The following is a 22848-nucleotide window of genomic DNA, read 5'->3' on the forward strand; positions in this document are numbered from 1 at the left end:
ACAAATATTGAATGTAAAAGGTTGAAAATTAAGGATTACTCTTTATCACATCAAATCAATACTTTTCATGATAAAAATAAAGAATTAATGAAAGGAAAATATTAACATATGGTGGTGGTGGCCCACCAAACAAAATATCTAGCACACCAAACAAAATATCTAAACGATGAGATTTATATCATTAAATAAATATATAAATAAATTAAATTAATATATACAATATAAATAAATAAAATTAAAATACAGACCTAAAAATATAATCATAATACCACTTAATTAATAGAACTTTTTTGATAACTATAAAAAATATACACATCGGTATTGCAACCAAAACTTTATTAAAATAATAATTATTCTATTAATGAAAATTATTTGTTATTTATTTATTTTTCCAATAAATATATATGATCATTTTTTTTTCTTTTTTCCTTTTATGAAAGTAAGAACATTTAGATTATTCTTGTAACAAGTTATTAGTAAACTTGGGACATATTATTCCATTTGTTATTTAAGGATCATTCCAAAATAAAAACAATAGTCAATTCACAAAAGATAAGATATGATATTTGTCACATCCAAAATAAGAAAAATGTGAGAAGATAAGAATTAAATAAGATAAGTGAGTGACATTCAATTCAAAAAATTGTTTAGGTTGATTGAAGCTATTGAGAAACACTTGTCATATACGTAACCCTTTAATTCTCTATCTTAATTAGGTTAAGTAGTTTTATGCATAATATGACTTGTCCCAAATAGATTCTACTTTCAAAGATTGTTTTTGATAATTATTTTTATGAATATTTCCAAATAAGTTAAGCTAATCCTGGATATGAAAATAATCAACACTAACCTTTTATTTATTTATTTATTTATTTTATTTTTTTTGGAGAATGGTAAAAAATTTGTGTCATGTCACATAAACTCCGAACCCTTTAATTATAAATCTTAATTAGGCTAGTTGGCTTTATGCTAGACCTAACATTTGGTGCCCTTGCTGTGCATATAAACATAAAATAAGAAAATCATGAGAAAATAAGGGAGAAGTGGCATTCAATCCAAAATAACTCTTTAACCCAACTAAAGTCATTACTTTCTTTTATCATATGTCCATATATATAAACTCTAACCCCTAGTTAGGTTAGCTGACTTTATCCATGATGGTCATTTGGTCCCCCTTGATGCATTGACACGATTTATCATGATAATAAAAGCTAGCCCTTGTTTGATTTTGGAAATGTTTAAGAAAAAATATCAGGGAAAAAATAAATAAGAAAAATAGAAGAAAAAGGAAACCAAAAACAAAAATAGCAATAGTTAATAATTTAAAATTAATAAACTATTTCTTTCTTGCTTAGTCTTCAAAAATATTTTACTTACTTTCCTTCTTTTATTTAAAAATTAAATAGTTTAATTATATTTTAATACTAACTTGAATATGAAAAAATTATTATTTTTATATTATTTTTCTTTTCCTTAGAATTTTAGGAAACTAAACATAAGGAGATTCATAAAATGATTGATTAATTTCTTGTAATTCTTAACAGATTTATGCCAATTAATTAGTTATCATTTGATCAATTATTATAAGGACATTATATTTAACAATTGCTATTTTTTGAGTCCAAACCAGCAGGTCAAGGTAAGCCAGATTCTGGACCATTTTGTCTTATTCTCATCCCATTTTCATCACTTGATGATAAAAACGATCTTAATAAAGGTTTATAGGCATATAATTCAGAACAGCTTGTTTGAATGGATGTTAGATGGAAGTTTGTCTTAAAGGTTTTTTATGTTCTTAACAAATTATGTCAATTTGGCTACCATTTGTTCAGTTAGACCCATTATTTACAAGCACTTAAATAAGGTTACTCATTATTTACCAGCAGGTCAAGATAAACCAGATATTTTTAACCATTTTGTCAAATTTTTTTAACCCATTTTCATCACATGATTAAAAAGAGACTTGTTTGGACTTTTAATAAAAGCTCTGTAAGGTTATATTTTATAGCAACTTGTTTGAATAGATGTTCAAGGAAGGCAAATACATTGATCTAGTTGGTGAGAAGTTGGACTAAATTGTTCTTTAAATGTCTGATGCTAGTGGAGAAAGAGCGCTCCTGATAGATGCAAATGTATAGATGTTGAAATAAATCTCGTTATGATTTGATATCATATATTGTTTGATGATAAAGGTAAATATTACATCTTAAACTTGATTTCACCATTAAATGTATTTTTCATCTAGTCAATTGTGTATTATATTGTGTACACTTGATTTATTTAATTATTTTTATAATTAAATAAAAATAATTTAATTTAAGTATTTTTTTCATTTTCCTATTTTTAATATAAAAAAGGAAATTCATTTATAAATTATAAATTATATTTTATTTATAAGTTAGATTTGTTTAAAATATAATTTAAATTTTAAAAAATGAAATTTGAAAAACATAGAGGGTGTAATAGGTATGAAAAAATTCTCATGTTCATTTGCTCCAAACTTGTCCCACATAGAATTTTTTTTTCCTTTTGGATAGAGAACAAAATAAAATAAAATAATCATGATAGGTTGAAATAAGAATCACCTCTAGAATCGACTCCCCTTATTATACCTAATTAACCATAAAAGAAAAATGTCTATTTATAAATGTGTTGGTTAATTCATATAACACGATCTACTTATCCTTTATTTAATTAAACTTACGCATATGTGGTATTAGAAAAAAGAGTTTGATAGAGGAAAATAAGACTAGGCATAAAATAAGAGAAATACAAAAGGATATTTTTGAAAGATACGGCATTAGTTTTGTAAATATTTTCAAACACTCTTTTTATAAAGCTATATATAGTCAAAGGACCTGTTTTTAGAAAAATTTATAACACCACCTTTCTGCTTGACACAAGAAAGAAACAAGTGTAAAAGTGCTTAATTGGTATGAAAAGGGTAGGTTTATTTCACTTCTTGTCCACTTTGGACTAGTCAAGTTTGAGTCAGTATTAGTCAAGTTAGTATTAGTCAAGTTTTGAAATAAGCGTGTTTGAAAATCATTCCCCCTAGACATCTTGGATTTTGTTTTTAGTGATGCAAATCAGCAAGTGGTCCATTTTGCATCATCCGACAAATATGAACTACTTTCTCCCTAATCCCATTTACTAATCCCTTTATTAAGAAATATAATTGATTAATCTGAGTAAAACAAAGGGTGGACCCAAACCTTTTGTGGGCACTATTACAAATAGGAAAATATTATGAAATAGTCATAAATGAAGGTTTCTTCGGTTAGGTCCATTAACAAAAATTTATTTGGGAAATGGTCTAAAATTTTTTGTGGCAAATAATGTTTTTTTTTTAATGCAAAATTAATTACCAATCATTTGCAATTAGCTATTGAGAAAAAAAAAAAAAAAAAAGGTGTTTTTTCACCACCCTCAAATATTTCTAAGATATCAACATCGAGTTACATTAATTAACATTAACTTATTTTTCAATGCATAATAATCACCTTAATTAGTGTAGATGAAACCCTAACTTGAAAAACATTTTTTTTGTTAATCTTAAGATTCTAAACTAACCCCGAGGGCATCATATATCTTTTGTTTATGATATTTATTTTCATATATATTTTATTGGCTTATTTGATTAAAAGGGCCTCTCAAAACTCAATTTTTTAAATTTAATCTCTCACCATTTTTTGGCATTATTTGGTTAAAAATGTCATCATTATTTTGTTGTGAATAAAATATTTCTCTTAAAATCTGCATGTAAAAGTTGAAATAGAAAATGACATTTGTGTAAAAAATAAGTTACTTTTCTATAAATAAAAAAAACATGAAAATTATTAAAAATTTTATTTGGGGATTATTTCATCATTTTAACCAAATATTTCATTTTTATCTCTCATGGCTAGTCTCTATATATACTCACAATTATTTTTTATTACAATATTACAATATTACAACAACTCGCTACAGGGAATCCTTATTTTACAGAAATTGTTTGACAAGTGTACGTAATAAGATAGTAATAGTACTACCGATCTCAAAGCTATAATCTTTCTAGGATCCATGCAATTGCCAACCAGAGCATACCATAATTAAACATAAACATATACATGTAGTCAGACTTCAGGTACTGTAATCTTCCTCATTTTTGATCTTCATATGCTCTAGATACAATTTTCCATCCAGCTTACGGGAGAAGAAATCTTTGAAGTATTTTTCCATGCCTACTTGTTTGAACAGTGGCGGATTTTGAGGATTTATCAGGCTGGGTGCAGGTTTAATCTGAGCTGAGAATTTGGGATTGAAGAACATGGCAATGGAGATCCTCTCTTTTGCCGCATTTACTGTTGCCCGGTGCTCTATGCTGGTGTATACCCCGTTGCTCAGAATCTGCAAAATAGGAAGACACGGCAGTTGGTAAAAAAGGGGGCATTTTTCCTCAAGTACTAGTCATTATTCGGTGTTGTGTGTGTTCTATTCTTTTTCTACCCCTGTATTGTACTTTAGGTTTGAATGAATATTAAAGAGAAACACATGCCAGTGCCTGTAATCTCAAAGTGACAGCTCCACTAGTGCATAAAACCATGAAGCGTGGGGCTGCAAATGATATTTAATTAAAACACAAAAGATTTAAGTTTGAAAATGGTAGCTAGGGTTTCGAAAATATAGAGCGGATTCCATTTAGCATTTTCTATTTTATTTTATTTTATTTTATTTTGAAAGAGAGAAAGGAGTCTGTGGGGAAACCTCGAGAACGTCTCCTACATTCACAACAAGAGCATCTGGAAGGAAGCTCACAGGAATCCAAACCCCATCCTTTTTAATTTGGAGACCATCCACTCCATTAATTTGGAGAAGGATGGTGATGCCGGTTGCATCAGAGTGAGGCGTAAGCCCCATAACCAGCTCTGGTTGTGGGCATGGAGGATAGTAACTCATCCTCACTGATTGCATCCCATCCTCAAACAACTCTTCCATCTCTCCTTTCTCCAACTTTAGAGCTTTGGCCATAAATCCTAGAAGCATCATCGCTAGTTTCTGCAGCTCCGCTAAGTAACATTCCAAGCTATCCCTGCAGTTAAAGAAGAAAACATGTATAAAGCTATAAGAAGAAGAAGAAGAAGAAGAAGAAGACGAAGAAGATGATGATGAGAGAGAACCTTAGCGATGAAGGGAGTTCTGGTAATAGATACGGCTTCCTTGTATGTATAGGGTTGGTTATCATATAAAACCTATCAGCCCAGTCAAGTTTTTGATCTTCTGACCGGATTGGAAGATGCCCGTACCCTTCAACATCACCGGGCCTCATCTTGTATTTCATTCTCTCTTCCAAGGGAAGTTTGTAAAATTCTCCGATCTCCGATTTCAGTTTCTCCACAAGTGAAGAGTTGACTCCATGGTTCACCAACTATGCATCCATGAACACACATGTTAGTTTCTGTATTGTTATTTGTTATTATTTTTTTTCATATTGGTTTTGGTTTAATATCTATATATATGTCATGCAAGTAGCAAACGGATTACAAGGGTCTACTTTATACAAAATTGCAAGGGATATAATATGAGCCAAATCATTCATTTCTGAGTAATTTTGTCAGTCGCCTCACATGGTCCTCTTCATTTGCCTGGACACAACAAAACAGCCCCTAAAGTTCAAGTGCAATACAGAAAAAATGATTAGAGATTATGGATGTTGAGAGAAACCTGAAAGAAACCCCATTCTTTGCATGTTGAGTGCAACTTCTCCAGCTCAGAACCTGCGGTTTCACTCATAATTAAATGTTTCATGTCAATGGTGGGGAGTAGTGGCAGGGGAGTGTTGGCTGAGAGAATTGGAGGCTGAGGATCATCCAGGATAAATGGCTGTGGGACTGCAGGGATGGGCTCTTTGATGAGCTCCTGAATACTTTGAATAGGAGCAGCACGAAAGCTTGAAGATTGTGTCGATGCCATTGCTAATTAATTGGCCTAATTTCAGTGACCAATTGAACCATCTGGAGGTGGGTATTTATAATGCAAATATACTTGAGGAAGACGAAAAAGAAAAAGGAAAAAAAAAAAAAGGGGGCAGCACAAGCAACAACTGAACCGTGTCAAACCATTGTTATTCACGTTACAACTGGTAAGCCAGCACCCCAGAATATTTCTAGAAGTATAAGGTGTTGTTTGAATGTATATATTTAGTACTTCCAATTAAAAATAGAAATACAAAAGCTTTTTAAACTTGCCTTAAAAATGTCATATCTTTTAAAAAATTTTAAACATAAAAAAAAAATTATTCTCTCAAATTTTAAACAATCTTTAAGAATTTAAGTTCGTACTTACTATAAAAAAAGATACTCCACAAAGATGGTATTAATTATTTTCTATTCAAACCAACATTCCAGCTCATTGTTTCTGCCCATCTACGATCCATGAAGATGGTTCGGTGCTCAAGAATTTTTTTTTCCTTGACTGTAAACCACGTTAAGTGACAGCTCTTCTTGGAGCTTTTCTTAGATGCCCTTATGACAAATGCAATGCCCATGTTTCAAGAAGTAAACAATGTGAACAGCTTGTACCAACATGCTAGTCCTTTTTTATTTAGCAAATATAGATATTAATGAATATCTAGTTGTTTTTTAACAAATCAAAAGCAAATGGCAGATAATTTTCAACCAATGACATACCAAAACCTTGGACAGGTCTTGGTTGTATGATGGATAGATGCCGTTTTCTCTTATTTAAGTGTTGGTTGAGGCAAAAATTTTCTAAGCTTCTTCAGTATATAAACGTGTCTAATTTATAAATTTATCACCAAAACATGTGGGAGGTTTTGACTAAATAAAAAAAATAGCCTTGACTTAATTTGCAAGGTCCTATAATAAATCCTTGACTGGTTGATCGATCTAGGCCGTATTTTTGAACTATAAAGGAACCTAAATGGAGTGGAAGAATTTTAAACTAGGGAACACCTCTAGAATGTCTCCCACATTCACGACAAATGCACTTGAGAGAAAGTTCACAGGCATCCAAACCCATCTTTTTTTTTTTTCTATTTGAAAACCATCCACACCCCATTAGCTTGGAGAAGGATGGTATTCCGGGGACATCGGAGTGAGGCGTAAGGCCCATGACCAGCTCTTGTTATGGGCATGGAGGATAAGTCATCATCACTTACAGCATCCCATATTCCCAACATCAAATCAACAACCCTTCCATCCGTCTCTTGTCCAAATTTAGAGCTTTGACCATAAACCCTACAAGCGTCAACGCAAAGTTCCTGCAACTACGATAAGTAACAGTCATGTATCCCTGCAATCAAGAGAAGAAAACGTAAATTAAATGATCGAAAAAGTATGAAGAAAAGATCATGATAATGATGATGAGAGAACCTCAGTGATAATGGGAGGGAGCTTTGGCGATAAATATGGTTTCCTTCTATGGATAGGGTTGGCTATCATATAAAATATATCACCCCAGTCAAGTTTTCCATCTTGTCATCGGATTAGGGACATTCCATATCTTCAACATCTCCTGGCCTCATCTTGTATTTTCCAAAAGTCCTTTAGATTAAATAATATTAATTTTTATTATTTTTTTCCTGGTACACTTTACGATAACCATGTTGCCGGCCATGGCACAACTGAAATATGAAGGTCCATTTGGCCATAATTTAAGTTTACTCTATAAAAAATTTGCGTGGATTCAGGAAACCTGGCCACGTTTGAGAATTGTTTTTTAAAACAACTTTCTTTATCTTGAAAATAAAATAATAGAAAAGCATGGCTGACAAATGGGGTTAATTTTATCATCCAAAATAAAATTTGCTACTCCATTTGAACACACAAGAAAATTTACAAGGTCGAAGTACATTATTAACTTCCACTGTGTTAAAACAATGGGTTTATAAGGTTTCTCTCTAGATAAAGCTAGAGGCTCATAATTATTCTTGACTAACAATAATTCTCATCATCAATAAAGATTGATATTTCAATATTACACTGAGTGGGTATTTTGGAAGAACACCTTAGAGAGATCAAATGAGGAATTAAACCCAATATAAACAAAAAGCTCATTGCAAGATTCATCAAATCAAATTTAGGCTAAAATCAATGCATCTCGCACTCCTAATTTTTATTTATTTATTTGTTTTTTTTTAAAGCAATTGGGATAAAGTCAATTCATTGATACGTTCAACCCACACATGGGGTAGACAACCCAACATCAAAAATACCTTTCAAACAGACTTAACTCTTTAATTTTCTTCAACATTAAATGCCCTTTAACAAATATTTAGAGTGAATTTGCATAGTAGTTATAATATTTCATTTCCAACAACAAATTAACCATGTATACAAAATACTAATTCTATTTAGGATAAGTCTTTTTGGCTCCTTTAATTTTGAAACCTAAATATACAATGAAAGTTCCTAAATAGTGGTTCATGGGGAAGGAGCATAAATACTAATTTTAGTTGGCAAGATGGAGACTAATGAGCATTCCTTTTTGGCAAATGAAAAGGAAATGAAAGGGATTATAAAATTACGCATCAAACATATGAAAGTGAGAGCTTGACGGAAGTACTCCTCAGGGACACAGCCACTTGGGCTAACGAAAAATATTAAAACCATGGCGGTCAAGGGAAGTTATGTTTCATTAAAAGTAATATATATGGCATCGCTTGAACAGGTCTTGATTGTATAATGGATGATGGATGTCGTTTTCTTCTACTTCCGTGTTACTCAAGGCATGAATTTTTTAAGCTTCTTTTGTAGCAACGTGCTTTATTACCAATTACTTTATGCACAAAAGAAGAACCATGAGGTTTCACTAATTAAAAATAGGTATATTTTATATGAATTCCTGACTGAGACAGGCCATCCTGCAGGGGACACATTTAAAATCCACTTAAATAATAAATCGTCATCAGTGATGACAGGTTCCAGACTGGAAATCCACCAAAAGGATTTGTTTGGATAATACTATTATTTACAAGTTTTCAATCAGACGAGCACATCTTGCAGGCATTAATCCCATACATGGGTGTAGGTTCAGTCGAATCAAAAAAATTAGCTTCCTCTTGAAAGCAAGACAACTGTAAAAATCAATCTAAATTCTCCTATTGGATTGATTTAGGGTGGGAAGTGCAATGAGGTTTTTAAAAACCATTTTCTCCAAAAGCTATTCTTGAAAATATAAACCCATTTTATAACTTACATACAGTTGAAAAAAAAAAGAAATAAAGAAAGAAAGAAAAAAAAGAAGAGATTTTTGAAATTTTATTTAAAATCTTTATTTATTTATTTATAAATTAAGAGTATTATGAATTATGAATAATAATTAAATTTAAAACTACATTTTGCTGACAAAAAGTATCAATCAACAAAAATAGAAAGAGATTTAAGATCTCTAATTTAATTTAGGGGAAATCATCTAATTATACACCAACTATAAAAAATATGATATTTTGGAACTTTACTTTTTTCTTTTTAATTTTGGTGTAAAATACTTGTACCTTGGTTCCTGAAATTTGCTTTAGTATCATCAATAAAATCGTTAGTCTTTTGTATAAATTGGGTGAAAACTTCTTCCAAGTTTGACTTCTTCTCTTGAGATTGGAAATTGGAGGGTGGTTTTTGCACATTAGCATTGTTACTCCATGAGAAGTTTGAATGATTCTTCCACCCTTGGTTGAAATAATTGGAGTTGGGATTGTATTGACGTTGATTATTGGCCACAGATTTCACTTGTTTGGATGTATTTGCTTCATATGGGCCTCCAGCTTGACACTTCAAGCTAGGATGGTTACCTGCACAATTTTCATAGACTACATTAGAAACTGCAACAACATTTATTTTCTTAAAATTATTATTTAAATTTGCAACTTGAGCAGCCAAATCATTAAAAACATCAATATCATGAACCTCGACTGTCTTCTTTTGTGCATTTATATCCGTAGACTTCAAGAAATTGTTGCTAGCCATCACTTCTATAAGTTGATGTCCCTCCTCTTGTGTCTTATTAATAAAAACTCATCCGCTTGTTGCATCCACCATGGTTTGAGTATTATGATGCAAACTATTGTAGAACGTTTGCACTTGCATCCACATTGGTAGGCCATGGTGTGGACACTTTCTTAAAAGATCCTTGAACCTCTCCCAAGTTTCATAAAGAGACTCTTGATCTTGTTGTAAAAAGTTAGTTATATCATTCTTCATCCTTGTAGATTTTACCGATGGGAAGTATTTAGTAAGAAAAGTGTTAACCGGTCCATCCCATGTAGTGATTATCCCAGGAGGTAATGAAGTCAACCGTGCCTTAGACTTGTTATTTTGAGAGAAGGGAAACAATTGAAGTCTTATTGCATCATCAGTCACACCATTATGCTTGAAGGTATTACAAATTTCTAAGAAATTTGCAATATGTAGATTAGGATCATCATTGGCCAATCCTCCAAATTGTATCGAAGATTGAATCATTTAAATAATTGCTGGTTTGATCTCAAAATTGTTAGCTTGGATGAGTGGCCTTCGAATGCTTGAGACACCCACAGTAGGAATAGAATAATCATTGAGTGCCCTATTTGGGACTCCATTATCATTGTGATTCTCATCCCCCCATTGTAAGAACCTCTTGAATTACTTGTTGCTTGCGTTTCCGATTTAGCTTTCACAGTGTTTTGTTGATATCAAGGTCGATTGGTACTAAGTCCAAACTCCTTGTATGTTCTCATACACTAAGAAAACCTAAAAAGAAAAAAACAATTAAGTAAGAATAAAAATAAAATAAATCAAATTAGCATAAAAATAACTAGTATTAATATTAGTAACAAATAGTCCCTGATAGCAGCGTCAAAAACTTGATGTGCAATTTCGCAAGTATACAAATCATTTAAGTAATATAATTGTACCTAAGTACGGATATCAAACCCACAAAGATTATGATACTAATTACTAAAATTTATTATCTCTACTACTAATTGATTAACTGAATTTTCAAAGATGCAGAAGAAAGTAAATTAAACAATTAAAGAAAATAAATTCAAATTCTTATGATTTAAACGATCTAGGGCTTTTGATTTCACTACAAACACTTTCATATAATTGATTACTTAAACTAATTTCTATTATGCTTTATTTGGAGATTTAAATATCAAAAAGATAAAAAGATTTAAATATGCGATAATTTATAGAAAGAGTTGAAAACATAGAAATTATAAAAGATTACTTAGTATTATATTATGAATTTTTATTTATTATTATTTTTATTTCATCAATTATTTATTTATATTTCATTTGGCTCATAATTTTTCTTTTTAAATTATTATCTTATAAATTTAGTAAGATTTATGAATTCACTCTAACTCTTCTAATACTAAGGGGATAAACCATGAATTATTTTCAAAGGGTTTTTAGCAATTCCTATGCTAACTGGGGATAGTGGCTATGGCTTAGAAGCATTTTTGGGAAAGGGAGAAGCCAGTGTTCATTGACATTTGACACCTTAATCTTTAGGCTACGAGGAGAGAAGATTGACAAGTAAAGAAAGAGGAAGTTTAACAGGGAAAACTGTAATTTCATGGGCTCATTTGAAAATATTCATAAGATACAATCCTTTAAAAGTCATCCCAAGTCTTTTGTACTCTAAAATAAGGATAGTACTTCAAACACTCAAAATATTAACTTTAAATAAAAAGTGCATAAATTTTTAATTGTTTTTAAATAAATTTATTTATTTTTTTCATGTGGGTATAAAACCACACATTTTTTCATAATAATAATAATTATAGTTTTTTTTTATAATAATAATAATAATAATTTTTGCAATCTTCTCTATGGAGGCTTCCTCTAACTCTAATTCTTCTAATACTAAGGGGATAAACCATGAATTATTTTCAAAGGGTTATTTATTATTATTATTAATATTTCAAAAGAGTGTATCCCTTTATTTATTCGGATTCTATCGGGACTGACAGATGATGCAGGCAGATTCCATCTCAGCACTTCAAGTAATAATAAAAACGTGATAATTTAGTGGAAAAGAGGCAGACAATTAGTCAGCATAATCCATCCAAAAATTATTGAGCCCGAAAATAGTAACCATTGATTTCCCTGTCACAAGTGTCATACTGACATGAATTTTGAGCTTATCTTAATTTGGTCTTGCCGGTATACATCCGTGATGGGTGCATTATTGACTTGACTAGCAAGCCCACTGGACCACTCCATTTCTATGATTTAAAAATCCAAGGAGGTTCTAGACGAATCCCAAAGTTCTTTTTGGGTGGACAAAAACCTCAAATTATTTATCGAGGGTCCCAAAAGAATATATACATCATGATAAGTATGATAATGTTTCCTGTTCTCCTAAGCATTAATTTACTTATTTTTTTTAAAGATATATCTATTTTTTATGAAATTAATATAAAATGTTAAATATAATTTTTTATGAAAAATATATTTTCTTTTATATTTTATTTTAATTAAAAATTAAAGATTTTAACAAAAAAAAAATAGATCCATAATCAATTTAAAATTATAAGAAAAATGATAAAAACATCATCACTTATTGTGATTTTGATATGATAAATTTAAAATTAAAATTAAAATAAAATTAATGTAAATAATAAAATAGTATTACAAAGATATTTTTACTTTTACATGTGATATAATTTACAAAATAAATAAATCTTTTGTTTAGTATTAATATAAAAAATCTTATATCATAAATTTCTAAATAATAAAATAGAAAATTTAAATTTAAACCTTAATTTATAAAATGTATTATTATAATTAATATTTAAAATCATAGAATATATTATTTGTGGGATAATATTTTCATTTTTGTCCATTATATTTTTTGTTTTTATTTAATTTGTTATATTAATTATTTATTATATATTATCATTTTAAGTTTAATATATCAAAAAAAAATTAAAATCAATAAATATAGACAAATTAGATAGTAAAAATAAATCAAAATTAAAGAAGTTTTATGAGAAAATGCACAAGCATATTAAAAAGAATATAAAGAAAAAAGGAAAAATAATAATAAAAACTATAATAGTTGACAATGAATTACGATGGTAGGAGAGGAAAAAAAAAAGAAAAAAAAAGTGGAAACATGGCAAATAGTAAGAGAGATATATTGATGTGAGAAAAATAATAAAAATAAATTACATATGTACTTGTTAACAGATGATATTAAATTAGTGTGTATTTTGTCCTTTACTTTTGATGGTAATTATGAAACAAATTTGAAAGCACTGTTGGAGTGCATGAATCGATAATATTTTTTCCAATTTTATACCAAAATTTAAAAGAAAATAGTAAAATTTTAAAATCTCATATTTTTTATAGTTGGTGTATGGTTAGATGATTTTCCCTTTAATTTACAATAGATATAAAATATAATAAAAAATTAAATTATTTTACTAGTAGGATTACTAATTTTTGGATGAATAAAAATTTATTGATTCATTGACAAATAAATAATTTATCTATTTGGAAAGAGCATTATATTTCTATTATTTGTGTGACTTATCAATCCAAAAATAATATAAGTGGTAAAAAATTAATACATAAAAACCTAAAATACTCTTAAAAAATACTTATTAATTATAAAAATAATAAAACTATTGAGACAGACAATTAGTCAGCATAATCCATCATTCAGCACCTTAAGTAATAATAAAAACGTGATATTTTAGTGGAAAAGAGACAGACAATTAGTCAGCATAATCCATCCAAAAACTATTGAGCCCGAAGATGGTAACCATTGATTTCCTTGTCAAAAGTGTCATGCTGGCATGAATTTTGAGCCTATCTTAATTTGGTCTTGCCGATATCTATCCCCGTGATGGGTGCATTATTGACTTGACTAGCAAGCCCACTGGACCACTCCATTTCTATGATTTAAAAATCAAAGGAGGTTCCTAAACTGACTGGCTTGTTACTAATTCTGTATTTTCTTATCAGATTCTAATTAATTAGATTATTGTGGATAGCATTTGGCCACCAACAACATCTCTCCAGACACTTAACCTTGCTTTCTTTGTCCAATTCCTGATTAGTCAAGCAACCCAGATTTTCAAACATTAATTTTTTTGTGAATCACATCTCTTTTCCCCACGTGATTGAAAATGGCCTTGTTTGGAATTTAGAAAGGGATTGAAGGGATATATATATATATAAAAGATGATTGAGTTAGAAGTCAAGAATTTGGTTTTTTTTTTCCAAGTTAGGTTTATTGTCTTACCTTACTCCACCAGTTTGGATTATAAAAATGGTTAAATAAAAATTAATTTAATTGTTTGTTTTTCTATTTTTAATACAAATAAATAAATAAAATTTATTTCTAAATTATATTTTATTTATAAGTAATACATATTTTTAATATAATTTTTTTAAAAAAATTATTGATAAACAAAGGAGGGAGGGGGTGGAAACTTCCTTTGCTTTTTTATTTTGATTTTTCTCTATCTAAAAAAAGATAAAAATAAATGTAAATAATCAAGACAAATTGGGATAATAGTAACTTCTCAAACCTACTTTTGCTATTATTCCCTAGTTAATCTTGAAGGAAAAACATCGCTATCATCCCTAGTTAATCTTGAAGGAAAAGCATCTATATATATCTTATATTGGATTAATTCATATAGAAGGATAAAAATGATTCTTACATGATTTAGTTGTCCTACGTTTAATCAAACTTACATTCGTGTGGTACTAAAATCCTTCATTTAATCAAACTTATATGTGTGGTATCAAAGAAAACTTGATTGAAAAAAATAAGACTAACCATAAAATAAGAGAATTATAAATGAAAATGATGTTTTTAATTTATTTGTTTCAGAGTAGTTGTGAAAATGTTTTTCTCCATATGAAGCACAAAAAAACATTTATGACACCATGTGACAAGAAAAAAATGCGTGCTAAAGTGTTTAAAAGGGTAGGTTTATTTCACTTCATTTCTATCGAAACTTTGGGTCATAGTAAGTGTTGAAATAAGTGTATTTTTGAAAATCATTTTATTTGACATCTTCTATTAGAGGTATCTTTTTTCAAGAGTGAGAGTCTATTTAACAATGCTTTTTAAAAAAATATTTTTTTATTATAAAACATGTTTTTAAAGAAAAATTAGACATTTGATAAAATTTAAATAATATTTAAAAAAAATTATAAAATCATTTTCTTAAAAGTCATTTTACATATGATTCTTTAAAAAGCATTTTCGCTGAAAACACATCAAATAAAAATATTATCCAATGTACCTAGCCGTACTTGCTATTGGAGGGATGGATAATCTACCAATGCATATGACATTTTACGATTTGTCCAATTCAACTTGTGATCTATTTTGAGACATTTGACAAATATGAACGTTTTTACCTAATCTCATTTACTAATCGCTTTATTGGCTTGGCCTTTAACCAGTTGCGTATGTGTATAAAGGTGTGTAAATTAATTTCAATCAAAACCAAATTAATTTAATTGATGTTAACTTATTTTTCAATACATAATACCCATCTTAATTAGTGTAGATGAAACTCTAGGATGGAAAACCTTTTTTTTTTTTTGGCTAATTTGAAGATTCTACTCTAAGCTCGAGAGTATCATATATCTTTCCTAAATCATCTTCATCTTCATTTTCATAAATATTTTTTATTTCTCATATGCTCAAACTCACAAAATCTTTTATTTTTTTAATTTTTGAAAACCATCTATCTCTTCTCAATTTTGGCTTTTTAAAATCTCATCTAATATATCTTCTCATCTTGAGTTATATCTCACCCACATTTTTTCTTTTCTTAACTTTTATGTGAAAAATTATCATTTCATAAAATCCCCAAAAGGCCCAATCCTTTGTTAGGGTCACAAAGTTTAAAATGATTAACACAACATGATTAGAATCCAACTGTTCCTTTATAAATTTGGGTTGAATATATATATATATATATATATTCATATTTAGAGTAAATTCATGTCAATATATATTACTTGTTTGATAAATATGTTATTCTATATCTTTGACCAACTTGTATAACATAAATTTGATTTAAATTGATATATGTGATAATAGTGATAATACTTTTAACCTATTTAATTCATTAAAAATTTGATTTTGAATAAACAAGTTAAAGTAAAATCGTAAGGTTAATTATATAAACTCATACAAGATTTAATTTTATTTGATTATTAAACAATACCTAATCATGAAATAGGTTAAATAGATTATAAAATGTATTATTGGTTTAAAACTTAAATACAATATGAAAATGATGCATCAACACCATTTGTCACCCCTTTCATTAATTTATCATCAGTGCGTCACCTCTTCCATCAATACCATTCTCTTCTATTCTTCCCAGAAAAAATAATTACAAAAGCTAATTACAAAATAATTACACCAAGGTTATTTCTGATAGGGACATGCATCCTTAAGGGCATTGTCCCACCGTGCCTACCATTGGCATAAAAGCAGTTCTCGACACCATCTCCGACCTCAAAATGTTCATTTTGAACACCATAAAAGCGGGCTTCAATGTATGTTTTAAATGAGGGATTGAGAATTGCTTCACATGGGAAACCATTTGAAAATTAATAGGATATTGAGAATCATATTCACTTTTATTAATTAACAAATCAATTTCCAAAAATTATGTTCAACTCTTTAATTTCATTCATTTTACCTATCATGTTCTTCAAGTAACTGTGCTTGTTCTTCCTTCACTCTCTTTCATTTTAATTTTTGTTATTGATTATTCAATAGTGTTGCTAACCCATCATATTTTTGTTGCCTTTTTATATTTAAAAAGTGATTTAACAATGACTCTCAAAAGTGACATCATGAGTTAACACGTTTCAATCATAAGACGGAATGACTTTTGAGAAGTAAAAAACTTTATTTTATTTTATTTATTTATTTATATTTTTAAAGATGAATATTTTTTTTATATTTATCTAATTAATTTTATTTAAAGAGTTTATAACTTAAAAACATCTCAATATAAAAGTTAGAAAAATATTACATCTTAACAAAGCTTTATCTTGATTTATGTAAGAAGTTATTTCATATTTAGTAAAACTTTTATAATATTGATATTATTTTTTGAAAATCATAATTTTAACTTCAACTTCAATATTGGATTAAAAGAAAAAAAGGGAATTATCTTAAAAGTTCTCAACATATTGATAGGGGATATGACTTTGGACAAGACAAAAAATCGAGATACTGATTGCTTTTAGTATAAATATTCTGCAATTAATTAAGTTTTTTAGGGAAGATTTGTTAAATTAGGTTGTGATGTTGATTAGGGTTCAAGAAGAGATGAGGTTAAGAATAGGAAGAAGTTTAAAAGAACATTTCAAAGGGAGAATATAATTAAGTTTGGTGATGTTGATAAGATTATGAGAGAAATGAGTTTAAGAAGTAAAAAAGAAGAATTTAGAAGGTAAAACATGCATGTTTGAAGTGACTTCTTTCCATCATGATACAAGAAAGGGTAAAAATATCATTTTGAGTTTTTAATTTGTTTAATCACAATGACAAAGAGGTTAATATAGTATTTTGAAGTAAAGGTAAATTTTGTAGTGTAATATTTAGATCTGTCTAATAATCCAAAATTTAATGAAAGGTTGTGAAATTTGAGGAAGGTCATATTATGTATAAGGAGGAGAAAAATTATCCTTAATCAAAATAATTTAAGAATAGACAATGCAGGGTTAAATTGAGAGTTGTTCATTTAGGTTGGAAATTGGACCCAACATTATCCAATTTCATCTGTGCAAGAACCTGAATTCATTTCTACCACCTTGACATGGTTAGTCAAATTCTAGCTAACAACATAAGTTTTGATGAATTAGGCTTGGTTTGAAATTTGTTCTGAAAAATAGTTTTTATTTTTAAAATAAAAATAAAATTTTAACTTAAAAAAAAGATATATTTGATTAATTTTTATCCAAAACCGTTGTTGAGAATTTATTATCGAAGTATATTGATTTTTGAGAACAAATCCGAAACGTTTATTTATTTTTGGTTAAACATTTTTAAAAAATAATTGAAAATACTAATACTACACCAATAACCTTTACATTCTACATAGGTGTATTTTCACAAAGAGTAAATTGGTATATATATATATATATATATATATATATATATATATATATATATATATATATATATATATAAGTTTTTAAATGAAATTTTGTATTTAAAACCTATTCTAAAACACTAAATATATTTTTCATAAACGGGCCCTTGTTTATTATTGCTAATTACTTTGAATATTTAAGTGATCAGAAAATCAAGTAACTCCGGTGCAATGTCTAGGGAACACAATCATGATAAGTTTTTCCTTCTTTATATATTTACGCATAACAAGGCAACGACATCACAACAACCAGCGACAGGGAATGCTTATTTTACAGGCAAGTAGCGCCCCAGTGGAGCGGGGCTCTTATTATGCATGCTTTACAGAAATTATTGGACAAGAACGTACGTAGTACGATAGGAACAGTACTACCAACCTCAAAGCTATAGTATTTCTTGGATCCATGCAACTACCAAATCATAGCATACCATAATTAAACATAACCATATACATGTAGCCAGGCTTCAGGTACGGTATTCTTCCTCATTTTTTATCTTCAAATGCTCTATGTACCATTTTCCATCCAGCTTACGGGAGAAGAAATCCTTGACGTATTTTTCCATGCTTACTTGTTTGAACAATGACGGATTGTGAGGATTTATCAGACTGGTTGCAGGTTTAATCTGAGCTGAGGATTTGGGGTTGAAGAACATGGCAATGGAGATCCTCTCTTTTGCTGCATTTACTGTTGCCCGGTGCTCTATGCTAGTGTATACCCCGTTGCTCAGAATCTGCAAAATAGGAAGACGCGGCAATTGGTTAAAAAAGGGGAATTTTTTCTTAAGTTCTACTCATTATTTAGTGTTGTGTGTGCCTTCTATCTTCTTTTCTTTTGGTCTTTTCTTTTTTCTTTCCCCTGTTCTCCATATTTGATTCCTAAAAATAAAACGAGAAAAAAAAGCAAGAAAATAAAAAATAAATTTAAAATTAATAAATTATTTTTATATATTAATTTAAATTTATTTTACTTATTTTAATTCTTAATATAAAAATTAAATAATTTAAAAATATATAAATTTTTAACTAATTTTAATTATATTTTACTTTATGTGGCTATTTTTAGAGCACAATAAAAAAAATTACAATCATAAGTGGAAGCTTATGTTCTAATAATTAAACTCATAATTCCTAAAAAAGAAACCAAAATCTATCCAAAAGCTGAGAGAAAAAAACAGAAAGAAAGAATGAAAGAACAACAAGGCTTTTTACATGATCCAAGCATATACGGAGCCTACATTCTAATAAACTCATAAATATTAAAACCATGAAGCATGGGCTGAAAATGATATTTAATTAAAACAGAAAAAATTAAGTTTGAAAACGGTAGCTACGGTTTCCAAAATGTAGAAAGGAGTATGTGGGGAAACCTCGAGAATGTCTCCTATATTCACAACAAGTGCACCTGGAAGGAAGCTCACAGGAATCCAAACCCCATCCTTTTTAATTTGGAGACCATCCACTCCATTAATCTGGAGAAGGATGGTGATGCCGGTAGCATCAGAGTGAGGCGTAAGCCCCATAACCAGCTCTGGTTGTGGGCATGGAGGATAGTAAGTCATCCTCACTGATTGCATCCCATCCTCAAACAACTCTTCCATCTCTCCTTTCTCCAACTTTAGAGCTTTGGCCATAAACCCTAGAAGCATCATCGCCAGTTTCTGCAACTCCGCTAAGTAGCATTCCAAGCTATCCCTGCAGTTAAAGAAGAAAACATATATAGAGCTGAAAGAAGAAGAAGAAGAAGAAGAAGATGATGATGATGAGACAGAACCTTAGCGATGGAGGGAGCTCTGGTAATAGATACGGCTTCCTTGTATGTATAGGGTTGGTTGTCATATAAAACCTATCACCCCAGTCAAGTTTTTGATCTTCTGACCGGATCGGGGAAAGCCCATACCCTTCAAAATCCCTGGGCCTCATCTTGTATTTTATTCTCTCTTCCCAGGGAAGTTTGTAAAATTCTCCGATCTCAGATTTCAGTTTCTCCACAAGTGAAGAGCTGACTCCATGGTTCACCAACTGCGCATCCATGAACACACATGTTTGTTTCTGTATTGTTATTTATTATTATTATTTTTTCATATTGGATTTAGTTTAATATCTATATATATATATATATGTCATGTGCAAACAGATTATAGGGGTATGCTTTATACAAAATTGTAATGGATATCATATGTGCCAAATTATTAATTTCCGAATAATTTTCTGTCGCCCCACATCGTCCTCTTCATTTGCCTGGACACATGAAACTAGATTTCATGCACATCAAAACAGCCCTTAAAAGTTCAAGTGCTACATAGACAAATGATTAAAGATTATTGATTTTGAGAGAAACCTGAAAGAAACCCCACTCTTTGCAAGTTGAGTGCAGCTTCTCTAGCTCAGCATCTGCGGTTTCACTCATGATTATATGTTTCATGTCAATGGTGGGGAGTAGTGGCAGGGGAGTGCTGGCTGAGAGAATTGGAGACTGCGGATCATCCAGGATAAAGGGCTGTGGGACTGCAGGGATGGGCTCTTTGATGAGCTCCTGAACACTTTGTACAGGAGCAGCTCGAAAGCTTGGAAACTGTGTTGATGCCATTGTTAATTGGCCTAATTTCAGTGACCTATTGAACCATCTTAAGGTGGGTATTTATAAAGCAAATATACTTAAGGGAGGGGGAAAAAATAGAAAAGGAAAAAGGGAAAAAAACAAAACAAAACAAAAGCAGCAACAACAATTGAACCGTGTCAAACCACTGTTATTCACGTTATAACTTCGAGGCTACTCCAAAATATTACGAGAAGCATAAGGTGTTGTTTGGATATATTTACTATTTTTAAAAATAGAAATAGAAGAGTTTTATAAGATTTATTTTATAAAGGCAATGCCTCAAATTTTAAAAATTATAAATTTATACTTTTTATATAAGCATACCGTATTATTTTCTAATTTGGAAAACAAAAAATCAGAAAATATATCCCATCAATCACTCAAGTTAATTGTCATGGCCGTCTATGATGAAGATGGTCCTTGTAGAAATGTAAGACTTAGCGCTCAAGGAATATTTTTCCATGTCTGTAAAACATGTGAAGTGTGAGCCCTTTTTCGAACTTTTCTTAAATGCTCTTATGATAAATGCAATGCCCGTGTTTAGTGTTTGTTACGTTGGATTTCCAAAAGTAAACCATGTAAACTTTACCAATATATATATATATATATATATTAAGTGACCACTCTCTCATCGAATTTGGCATTAGTAATATTGTTTACCAGGCTGAAATTAATGCTAATGGTTTTTATTTAACAACATATACATTGATGAATATCTATTGTTCTTTGACAAATCAAAAGCAAATGGTAGATAATTCTCAACAAATGACATACCCAAATTATACTTTACAAAGAACAGTGAAAGCCACGTGAGAACCGCAATGGTGTAGACTAAAGCAAAATATTTGTTTTATGGTATGAAAACAAAAAATATAATAGTTAAGTAAAAAATATGGGATGTTTCAAGACCTAGTACTTGTATTTATTTTTGTCATTTATAATATTTTTTATCGTATAGTGAAATGATATCTCTCATCCATTAAAATAAACATGATTGATCGGATCACGTTAAAATCTTGTATATCTTTATATGTAATTTATTTATATTCTTCTATTAATATGTTTACCATGACGTTTCCATTGGCACAAGAAGTTATCGATTAATCGAGTCTAGAATAAATTTGCTATTACAAATCAAAATTATTTTAAATTATAACATCATAGACAATAAAATAATAATAATTAATTCTTATCTCATAATTAGCCCTTGAGCAAGTCTTGGTTGCATGATGGATGGGTGTCCCTTTCTCCTATTTAAGCGTTAGTTGAGACATGAATTTTCTAAGCTTCTTCCCATAAACGTGCGGAATTTACAAATTCATTGCCAAATCATGTGGCAGGTTTTGACTAAAAAAAAAAGAAAAAAAAAAAGAATCATGTGTGCCAGAAACGATATCATTATCATACCGTCATCTGTGATGCCAAGTTTTAGAGGGTTTGCGCTTGATGGAGGGTTAATTTGCAAGGTCCTATAATAAAGCCCTTGATTAGATTGGCATTTTTTAACTATTGAAAGCAGGGTGGAAGTCGAAGACAGGAGGAATCAAAATGGAGTGGAAATAGAATGAAAGCACCTAATATAAATCAAAATTAAGAAATTTATTGAAGTGTCTAGGATAAGAATCCGGAAATGCATTAAAAATGAAATTTGACGGATTTGACTTATTTACTTAATAGAAACCACAATAAAATGCATATATATTTATTATTATGGTTAATTTCAATCATATATCTTAAGATTTTTGTTAAATACACTTGAATTGTTGTTATTATTATTTATATAAATAAAATATTAAGTTTACAACAATATATATTACTAGAAACTTTAACTCTTAAAAGAGTATTTATACAATTTTCTTAATTTATATGACTTGAACTCACCAAAGTTTGGGTTACTTAATATAACACAAAATAAGTCTGAATTGATTAATTAATAACACATGATCATCTAATTAATCAATTAGTCAATTTCAGAAAACTTGTTCACTATTCCTTATGCAACTTTGTGTAATTACCAAAACACTCTTATGTACAAGAATAAACCTAGAGTTAATCCAACTCTTCTAAACCTTGTCATCATGGTATATGAACTTAGAGTAAGGACCACTAG

General features: G+C 29.5%; 2 protein-coding genes and 1 non-coding gene across 3 annotated transcripts in view; 1 reads left to right on the plus strand and 2 right to left on the minus strand.

Moving 5' to 3' along the window:
• Window positions 1-4125: 4125 nt before the first annotated feature.
• On the minus strand, window positions 4126-5955 carry LOC100267565 (oxoglutarate-dependent flavonoid 7-O-demethylase 1). Its single transcript, XM_059740433.1, has 4 exons — window positions 5707-5955; window positions 5163-5410; window positions 4750-5074; window positions 4126-4392 (listed from the first exon to the last, which is right to left on the minus strand). Exons 1-4 carry the CDS (start codon window positions 5953-5955, stop codon window positions 4126-4128), a joined length of 1089 nt encoding a protein of 362 aa, XP_059596416.1.
• A 1227-nt stretch (window positions 5956-7182) lies between these two features.
• LOC100853481 (uncharacterized) overlaps window positions 7183-22848 on the minus strand; it is a 62187-nt gene continuing 46521 nt past the window's right edge. Inside the window, exons 7-11 of the mRNA XM_003632932.2 lie at window positions 20478-20513; window positions 19911-20158; window positions 19507-19831; window positions 18709-18870; window positions 7183-7296 (exon numbers count right to left, since the gene is read on the minus strand). Coding sequence (XP_003632980.2) covers window positions 7183-7296; window positions 18709-18870; window positions 19507-19831; window positions 19911-20158; window positions 20478-20513 — 885 coding nt within the window. The remainder of the gene's footprint in view (window positions 7297-18708; window positions 18871-19506; window positions 19832-19910; window positions 20159-20477; window positions 20514-22848) is intronic.
• LOC132254594 (small nucleolar RNA R71) lies at window positions 10099-10205 on the plus strand. The gene has a single exon (XR_009466856.1). It is a non-coding gene; the product is annotated as a small nucleolar RNA R71 (small nucleolar RNA).

This window comes from Vitis vinifera, chromosome 10, assembly GCF_030704535.1.
Source record: "Vitis vinifera cultivar Pinot Noir 40024 chromosome 10, ASM3070453v1".
Lineage (NCBI taxonomy): Eukaryota > Viridiplantae > Streptophyta > Magnoliopsida > Vitales > Vitaceae > Vitis > Vitis vinifera.

Excerpts from the sequence above, each read along its gene's own strand:
- LOC100267565 (XM_059740433.1), bottom strand. The coding sequence starts at position 5,955 with ATGGCATCGACACAATCTTCAAGCTTTCGTGCTGCTCCTATTCAAAGT. Across the intron at positions 5,411-5,706 it reads AAGAATGGGGTTTCTTTCAG|TTGGTGAACCATGGAGTCAA; the intron begins GTTTCTCTCAAC and ends ATGGATGCATAG. Across the intron at positions 5,075-5,162 it reads GAACTCCCTTCATCGCTAAG|GGATAGCTTGGAATGTTACT; the intron begins GTTCTCTCTCAT and ends CTTTAACTGCAG.